The 9,800-nt window shown below is 36.7% G+C and overlaps 1 protein-coding gene across 1 annotated transcript; it reads left to right on the top strand.

Annotated features, from left to right (window-relative positions):
- Nucleotides 1-2,592: 2,592 nt before the first annotated feature.
- LOC143564176 (short-chain dehydrogenase TIC 32, chloroplastic-like) lies at nt 2,593-5,231 on the top strand. The gene is made up of 8 exons (XM_077051534.1): nt 2,593-2,783; nt 3,574-3,805; nt 3,906-3,985; nt 4,389-4,539; nt 4,634-4,712; nt 4,798-4,882; nt 4,964-5,010; nt 5,073-5,231. Exons 2-8 carry the CDS (start codon nt 3,639-3,641, stop codon nt 5,229-5,231), a joined length of 768 nt encoding a protein of 255 aa, XP_076907649.1. The 5' UTR covers nt 2,593-2,783; nt 3,574-3,638.
- The last annotated feature ends 4,569 nt before the right edge of the window (nt 5,232-9,800 follow it).

Raw genomic sequence — 9,800 nt, 5'->3', positions numbered from 1 at the left:
TACCTAAAATTAGTAAATTTGTATATCCTAAAAAACAAATCAGTAAATTTGTTTTTAGTAGGGGTGCAAACGAGCCGAGCCCGAGCTCGGCTCGTTTAACTTACACAGAGTTCGTGCTCGAGCTCGGCTCGTTTCGAGCTCTATTTTCAAAGCTCGAGCTCGGCTCGTGAATGAATTTTGAAGAGCTCGGGCTCATTTACTATTTATCAATTATTTTTTTATATAATTATAATTATTTATATATTTTTTATATTATAATTTTATTTATAAAAGAATATATATATATATATATATATATATATATAATTTAGTTATTTTTATTTATTTTTTCATAACATTATATTTATTAATTAATAATTCTTAAATATATATTTTAAAAAAAATATATAAATGGTAGGCTCGTTTAAGCTCGCGAGCCGGCTCGAGCTCGATAAGTAAAGCTCGGGCTCGGGCTCGTTTATTAAACGAGCTTATGTTTAGGCTCGAGCTCGGGCTCGGGCTCGATAAAGCTCGGCTTGATCGAGCTGATCTCGAGTAGCTCACGAGCAACTCGGCTCATTTGCACCCCTAATTATATTGGGGAAAAAAGTATCATCCCTACTTGACATTTGGCCATGTAGTCCAATAAATGCCGTAAAGAGATTTTATTGTGTGGGATGCCACCAGTCGATTTGGCCATTTGGGTTTTTTCTTATAGGTTAATCAATTCTGTCCGCTCGGGCTCGATAAAGCTCGGCTTGATCGAGCTGATCTCGAGTAGCTCACGAGCAACTCGGCTCATTTGCACCCCTAATTATATTGGGGAAAAAAGTATCATCCCTACTTGACATTTGGCCATGTAGTCCAATAAATGCCGTAAAGAGATTTTATTGTGTGGGATGCCACCAGCCGATTTGGCCATTTGGGTTTTTTTTTATAGGTTAACCAATCCTGTCCGCTCGGGCTCGATAAAGCTCGGCTTGATCGAGCTGATCTCGAGTAGCTCACGAGCAACTCGGCTCATTTGCACCTCTAATTATATTGGGGGAAAAAGTATCATCCCTACTTGACATTTGGCCATGTAGTCCAATAAATGCCGTAAAGAGATTTTATTGTGTGGGATGCCACCAGTCGATTTGGCCATTTGGGTTTTTTCTTATAGGTTAATCAATCCTGCCCGTTGAATTTTTGGAGCTTCTTTACCAAAAGACGACGCTGCAGAAGTGAATTAAAAAAAAGATTATACGGAAGCCACTCCTTAATATATCAGAGCCAGGTTCCGATCCTGGGACCTGTGGGTTTTGGGCCCACCACGCTTCCGCTGCGCCACTCTGATTCAGTGATACTAGTTTGAAACTTTTTTTAAATACGTCATGTGTCCCTTATATGCAACTCAAAAACTAGAAGGTATTGAACCGATTATCGTAATTGAGGGTTTAAAATTCTAGCAGAAAAATAATTTAATCACACATTTTAAGGAAATTTAACTACGGGTGTGCATGTTTACAAGGGTACAAAACGTAAGCCGGTCTTGGTTTCAGTTTTGTTCGGCCTGCTTAAGATTAAAACTGATTTGAACCGGAAGGTTAGATAGCAGGTTATTTATCTCTTAATTTTTATGATTATTGGATTCTGCTTTTATTTTCTTTTTGTGCCAAAGAAACATTGAAGATGGATATTAAATTCACATGTCCTGAATCATGTTTAAATAATGTGTTACACATGGATTGTGATTTATGAGCTTAATTTCATTGATTGGGTTGTGTTTGGGTTCAACGGTTTAACACATGTACAAGTGACTATTTGCCTAGAGACTAAGTAAATGGTTCACTGGTTAGTTTAAGGTCAACCTCAACCTCAAGCGAAGAAGATTTGCATTGTAATACATAGTAATGTTGTTGGTGTCTTCAGTGAGACTATTAGGAAAAATAATTTATAAAAATGTTTATTATTGCTACAAAACTAAAAAATATCACATTACAGATACAAATATTTTATATAGTATAGAAATTTTTAGGAGACTAAAAATATCACTTTAAAAGCCATTTTTTCAAACTATTAACTTCTAATGTAGTTTTAGTCCTTAGATTTGCTAATTTGCATTAAATATATGTGGGTAACGCTGAGACCAACATTTTTAAATGATCAAAAAGATTGGTAGTGTAATAGTTAAAGCCTAGACATTAAAACTTGGCTCTAGAACATAACCTAATTAGGTTATGTTTAGCAAATCGTGTTTAGACATAATTTCCGTCTCGTTTTTTTACCTTTAAACACAACACTCTCTATTTCTAAAATCACCACGGTCTAAAACGAATGTGATTTGAAATACGAGGATTGTGATAACATCTTGTGGTGTTATCCAATATTACTTTCTCGCTGACATGGCAAGAAACTGACACATGGGTATCTTCTACTGGTTAAATAAATTAATTATATTAATCGGTCTATGTTTATTTCTTTAAAGTTGTTTGGTCAAATGTATTGATCACTGATTATAAATTTATAAGGTTTTCGATCTTATCAAAACAAGCAAGGAGTTCTTATTTTTTAATACAATATTAACGTATAAATATATATGGTTGCAGTCTAGTCAGTGCATATATATATTTATTGCAATGGCATCCTTAGAACCTCCTTGTTAACCATGATTCATAAGCTTGCTGATTAACCTGTGATTTGAAACTGCAAGAATATCATGTGGATCTTCGGTCGAAAAGGTGCATCGGGCTTTTCATCGTCTTCAACTGCAGAGGAAGTTACTGAAGAAATCCATGCATCCGGTTTAACCGCCATTGTTACCTGTATGAGCTTGCATGTTAATTTGATGTTTCTTTTTCTCTTAATTCATTTCTGATTTGTGTTTGAAAATGAAATCTAATACTAGTTTGCTTGTCAGTCATTTTAAAAAGTCAAGACTATTTTGTTAATTTATCAGGTCAACTACGCAAGTTGGCTACTATATGAACTTCTCTTTGAGTTCAAATAATCTTGATGAAGTGTTATTAATTAGGTGAAAACCATATATATATACTTGTTCTCAAATTCTAGAGATTAAGTTAATATGTGGAATCCAATGAGGATATATACTCAAATGACTAAAACACATAAATAATAAATTTATATAAGTTATATAATTCCCAAGCTGGTCTAAACCTTTAGGGGGTTAAATTTAAAAAATAAATAAATAAATAAATTTATCTAATGGAAGGTTAAATATCATCTGAAACCGTATACCATAATATTTGGTGATGCTCTTATTGAGTTTTTAAAAAATATACAAAAGTGAATTTGTTTGTATATATGTATGTATATATAAAAATAAAGTATTCTGCTAACAAGAGAAAAAATGTTTTTTATTGTATTTTAAATTATTAATAGTCTGCAAGACTGCAATTTGGATCATGGCATGCTGAGCTACAACATGTCACTGAGTCATTTACACATTTTTTTGTTTTTATCATACAATCTAAAATGAAATGGCTTATATTCAATATATAAATCCCAAATATTTTTATAAAAGTTTTATTTGGATTTTAATTAGCCAAATCCACATCATCATAAGTTGGTACTGAACCCTTAAGGCTGTGTCAGGAGATACAAGTGGTATCGGGTCTGAGAGCGCGCGAGTCCTTGCATTGCGTGGAGTACATGTTATTATGGCAGTAAGAAACACAGAAAAAGGTTTAAAAGTTAAAGAGAGTATACTTAAAGAGACACCAGATGCTAAAGTCGATGTAATGGAGTTAGATCTAAGCTCTATGGCATCTGTGCGTGATTTTGCAGCCAAATACCGCTCCTCGGGCCTTCCCCTAAACATTCTAATGTAAGACACCATATGTAACATGCATAAGATCTTGAAATGGATTGATTGGCGGGTTGGTTGTATAACGGTTCATATAGTTACGGTTTTGTTTTGTTGCAAGTAATAATGCAGGTGTTTTGTCTCCACATTTCAAGCTTTCGAAGGAGAATATTGAGCTACATTTTGTGACTAACCATTTAGGTGTGTTTAAATTCATTCACTTTTGTAGCCAGAGACGATATATAGTTCAGAAACCATAATATATGATGTATAGCGAAAGCACAAAAAAGTAACGGTGACAATTCTCAGACAAAATGGTTTATTATCTAATGAATAAAACATTACTCGTTTTTACAATAAAAATGAAAATTCCAATAATTAGGGAAAATCTTTAGTGATGGAATTTGGCTCTGACAGCTGGCCAAACTGCCTACAACGTTAGCCACATATGGGTCAAGTAATTCCACTCGTGGCCCGAATTATGTTCTTTGTATGTTGGACTAGTGTTTTGTCTCGTTTTCCCCTATCTAGCTAGTCCAAGTAGGAATTGGCTGTCTTTTATAATCTCTTTATCATTAATAGCATCAATACTTCGACTTTGCAGGTCATTTTCTTTTGACGAATCTGTTGTTGGAGACGATGAAGACAACTTCATATGAACAAAACACAGAGGGACGGATAATCAACGTATCATCTGAAGGACATCGTTTGTCATACAGTGGAACTTTTTCTGATTATATAAACAATGAATCAAGGTTTAGAAAAACACAAAAACTATCTCGTTACTAAACTTAGTTTTTACAAAAATACATGGAGTTGATATTTTATATGCATGTAATATACATGCAGTTATAATTCTGTATATGCATATGGATTATCAAAACTGGCTAATATCCTTCATGCTAACCAGCTAGCAAGGCTCTTGAAGGTGAATTTAGTCATTTTTCTGGTTTTAAGTTTTAACCAGTGTTGACTTGACATCTATGCATAATATACTAACCCGTCTTGATTAGGAGGAGGGGGTTAACATCACTGCAAACTCATTGCATCCTGGATTCATTGACACCGAACTTTTCCGTGGCCATAGTATTTTCTCGGGTGCGTATATGGCACTAAAAATGTTAACTTGAAACCTGTTTCAAAAATCGTGTTTGAGTTGACCTGTTTTTTCTATTACAGTTATCTGCAACAGGATTTTGAGTTACGTTATAAAAGACGTTTCACAGGTTTGTATTGTAGGTTTCTTTTAGCAACAGGATTTTGTCTAACAATTGTGTATGGTTGTTAGGGTGCGTCCACGACATGCTATCTAGCTTTACACCCGAAGGTGAAAGCCGTGACGGGTGAGTTTTTTTCGAACAGTAATTTGGCACAGCCGTCGTCGAGAGCTAAAGATGAAGAGTTAGCCAAGGAATTGTGGGAGTTTAGTCTTGGCTTGACTAGCTGAAAGTGAATTAAGTTTGTGATGAAAGATCGGTTGTCTTAAGTGTTTGGTTTCTTGACAGTTCTAATCTTTTTCATACATTTTCTTCCATTATATATAAGTCATTTTCATTATTTCATATACTTTTATATTTCTTAAAAAAGTTAACTTTTTAAAAAAAGAATGATTACTAAACTTTCATTTATACTCTAGCTATCATAACTGAATTCCAAGTATTATTCGACCCCATGTGTCTTCAATCGATATAAAACACGTCTCCCAAGTTTACACCCGTCTTGAAAACAGCTGAAAGCGTGCCAGAAACCGTGATATCCGAAAAGCAATCACATTTTCTTTTATTTCTTGAAAACACTGATCGGACCTACCCAACCTACGTGAAAGCCTGACGTGAAAGCCTAGGCTTTAACAATTGTCGGCTAGGGCAGACAAAGGCACCAGGGTGAAGTAACCCTCGGGATTTCTTTTCATGTGACATATTTGCTTATATGTTCGTGTGATTAGGAGTGTTCAATATTCGAATTTGGGCTCAGAAAACTTGTAATTCGATTAGAATTCAAATTTTAAGGTTCAGATTCGGTTCTTAGACATTCAAATTCGATTCGATTTTAGTAAACTAATTTCGAACTGAATACAAATTTGTGATTTTTGATTTACTTATTTTCAAACTTGAATTCAAATAGTGTTTCATTTAAGTTCCAAAAAATAAGAATCTAAGTTAAAGTATTTGTGAAAGATGGAATAATCTCCTTGCCATTCTCATTAAACAATTTGACTATAAATAATACATAGAATCCCTTATTTTAGGGATAGATTTGCAAATATTGAATTCTTGATATTAATCTAATTATAGACAACATACAATTACTATTACACCCCCATAGTCGAAGCGGGAGGTTGTCGAATGCTGAGACTGGCTCGAAAGTCATCAAACAGAATCTTCGGGAGGCCTTTCGTGAGGATATATGCGATTTGGTAACGGGTTGGCACATGAAGGATGCGCACGTTACCACGATGTACTTGTTCGCGAACGAAGTGTATGTCGAGTTCGATGTGCTTTGTTCTTTGGTGTTGAACCGGGTTGCCAGATAAATATATTGCACTGATGTTGTCACAGTAAACCAGTGTAGCTACTGATAGAGGACGATGAAGTTCAAGTAACAAATTCCGAAGCCAACATATCTCCGCCACCACGTTCACGACACCCCTGTATTTAGCCTCTGCACTAGAGCGAGAAAGTAGAAACTGTAGATTGTCGTTTTGACGACCAAGATAACAGGTTATCCCCCAAGTAAACACAATACCCAGAAGTGGAACGTTTCGTGTCTGGTCAACCTACCCAATCTGCGTCGGTGTATTCTCGTAGTGCAATGGTGCGTGTTGGTCCAAGCGTGAGACCGAAGTCTGAAGAGCCCCGAAGATACCGAAGGATACGAAGAAGAGCATTCCAGTGTGACATCTTAGGTGAATGCATATGAATACACACCTGTTGGACTACGTAAGAAATATCAGGGCGATATGAACGTGAGATACTGAAGAGCCCCGGCTAGGTTTCGATAAAGGGTTGAGTCACCGAAATCGGACCCGTCATGTTCACTTAACTTCGGTTTTGTGTCGACCAGGGTTGGGACGGACTTGCAGGTTGACAAGCCAGCTCGATCCAAAATTTCATTCACATAACTACGTTGAGACAAGAACATAGAGTCACCTGTGCGTTTTACCGAGATCCCCAAAAAGAAGCTTAGAGGACCAACGTCATTCATAGCAAATTCTGAACCGAGTTTCTTCATAATGTGACTCCGTAGAGTTTCCGTGGAGGTTGTGAGAATTATGCCATCCACATAAATGAGTATATAAGCAGTCTCGAATCCGTGGCTGTAGACGAATAATGAGTTATCGCATCGGCTCTGTGTGAAACCGAGTGTGATAACGAAATCTGTAAATCGTTGGTACCATGCTCTCGGTGCCTGTTTTAACCCATATAATGACTTTTTAAGTTTACATATGTGATCCGGATAGTCTCGGTGACGGAATCCCGTTGGCTGATACATGTAAACTGTCTCTTTGAGAGAGCCGTGTAGAAACACATTTGTCAGATCTAGCTGATTAATTGACCAGGATTGTGAAAGTGCCAATGAGAGTACTGTGCGGATTGATGCCGGTTTTACTACGGGACTAAATGTTTCTTCACAGTCAACACCCAGCTGTTGGTTTCTACCATCACAAACCAACCGCGCCTTGTACCGTTCCAATGATCCGTTCGACCGAAATTTATGTCGGAATAACCACATACACCGTATGACATTCATGTGGGGTTGGCGAGGAATTAATTCCCAAGTTCCATTTTTAATAAGGGCATCAAACTCTATATTCATTGCATGGCTCCATTCAGGTGTGGATAAGGCAACCGTTGGCTTACGTGGAATAGGGGCGATGGTTGTGTTATTGAGATAAAATGTTTGTTTTGGTTTTACAATTCCATCCATGGATCTGGGGCGGATGGTACGGGTTTGAGTAAGTGGGGTTTGTGAAGTAAGTTGACCGGGGAGAGAGTCCGTAGTATGTATAGGTGGGATTGGCTGGTTTGAACTGGTAGTGGGCACACTGGGATTTTGGTGGTCCGAAGATTGGGTAGGAGCATTGGCTGAAGATTGGGCTGCTTGGCTGGTCCGACGGGTATAGACTTGTAAAGGGGATTGGGTTGTGGGTGTGGGTTGTACGGGTGGGGTGGGAGGTAAGGGTGGTTGGTCTGTGTTTTTGGTTAAGTGCCAAAGTTGTGGGTGTATAGGGTCGGTTAAGAATGAGTAGTTTTCAAATGGTGGTTTATTAAGGTGTTTAAATGGGAAGACGGTTTCATCAAATCTCACGTGTCTACAAATGATGAGTTTGTGTGTCGATAGATCGAGACATTTGTAACCACGGTGTTGGGTTGGATAACCAAGAAAGACACGCGGTTTCGAGCGAAGCTCAAGTTTATGGATTTGTGGGTAAGGAATGAGAGGGTAGCAGAGACACCCGAACACTTGGAGATGGCCGTATGAGGGTGATCGGTTGTAGAGGAGTTGAGTGGGGGTTTTGAAGTTGTGTGTTTTACTAGGAAGAATGTTTATTAAGTAGGTAGCGACCTCTAGTGCATGATGCCAGAGTGTGTTTGGTATGTTGGATTGGGCAAGATGGGTGCGGATGATGTTGTTTATCGAGCGGATTTTGCTTTCCGCTTTACCATTTTGAGAGGATGTGTATGGGCATGAGAAACGAAAAGTCATACCGTGTTGATTGCAAAAATTTTGAAAAGAATTATTAGAGAATTCCTTTCCGTTGCCACATTGAAACTGTTTGATTTTGCTTTCAAATTGAGTTTCAATTAGTTTATAAAAATCTTGAAAGACGATGTAGACTTGAGATTTATTGCATATGGGATAGGTCCAAAGAAAATTAGTGACATCATCCACAAACAAAATATAATACCGATGACCACCGGTGCTGATTACCGGTGAAGTCCATAGATCACTATGTGTGACATTCGTCAAATTTGAGTCTCGAGTTGTATTATTTTTGTAAACTTTTATTTTGTAAAACCGACTCAACATTTTTTTGAACCTTATTTAATTATTATATGATATTATTATAGACCTCGATCATAAATAAATCGATGTTTGCCATATTATAGTGTCGTTAAGAAACATAAAGGGTTCAAACTGAGTTTTGCAAAGTAGTTATAAGCCTTGGAAACTTTTAAACTCACATTAAACATTGATTGAAACTTGGAGGGTTTGTATTGTAAACATGCATATAAAAAGAAAAATACCTAAACCTAACATTATTATCTTTCTAGCCGCCACCCCCACCTCCTTGACCGATTTCCGGCGAACCGCCGACGCGCACCACCGGCCACCACCAATCTCCGACCCACTAACCCTAAACCATGACTTACCTTATCATATCCTATCGTAACTATTTATAAGAATTAAACTAATAAATAAAAAAAATCCTCTAAACTAATTTAATAAAAACAAACCAAGTCCTACGTTAAGTAACAAAATATTTCACCAAATGATGATGAACAATAAATATTTAAAGTGCATATAATACTTTCCTATCAATATTTAAAGTTGGAATGTATAGTTTTTTGTCTTTCCTTTTACTCTGCTATGATAAACACAAGACAAGCATGGATACATTTTACATAATAAAATAAGCATACTTTAAAGAGTTTTAACACCAAAATAGTAAAGACTAGCCATAGACTAAAAAAAGAAATTGTAATCCATTCCATTTTTTCATCCAAATCCCAACCCGTGATCCCTTCCCTTTACCTGCCATCATCTCGATATATACACATAAGACCACACTCATCCCCAATCTTTCACAAAACAATGGAAAGAATAGTATATTGACATGCATGTTAAGTTATTTCTAGACCAAAAGACTTACCCAAATAAACCTTTATACTATTATGGGATGAAACCCAAGTAAAAACAAGAAAAATACCTTCAGCCCTTCCCTCCATAAATCCTCCATCCGTCCCTTTCCACTACCCCAATCTCAATTGTTAAGCACTCATACACATTTATC

This window comes from Bidens hawaiensis, unplaced genomic scaffold (assembly GCF_021521415.1).
Source record: "Bidens hawaiensis isolate Kalapana, Puna unplaced genomic scaffold, B.hawaiensis_p1.1 tig00021831_1, whole genome shotgun sequence".
In the NCBI taxonomy this organism is placed as follows: Eukaryota; Viridiplantae; Streptophyta; class Magnoliopsida; order Asterales; family Asteraceae; genus Bidens; species Bidens hawaiensis.
The sequence above is the reverse complement of the archived record's forward strand: the minus strand, read 5'-3'. Positions and strand labels throughout refer to the sequence as shown.

Coding starts and splice junctions, on each gene's coding strand:
- LOC143564176 (XM_077051534.1), top strand. CDS start 3,639: ATGGCAGTAAGAAACACAGAAAAAGGTTTAAAAGTTAAAGAGAGTATA. Junction 4,540..4,633: donor TATATAAACAATGAATCAAG/GTTTAGAAAAAC, acceptor ATATACATGCAG/TTATAATTCTGTATATGCAT. Junction 5,011..5,072: donor TTATAAAAGACGTTTCACAG/GTTTGTATTGTA, acceptor TATGGTTGTTAG/GGTGCGTCCACGACATGCTA.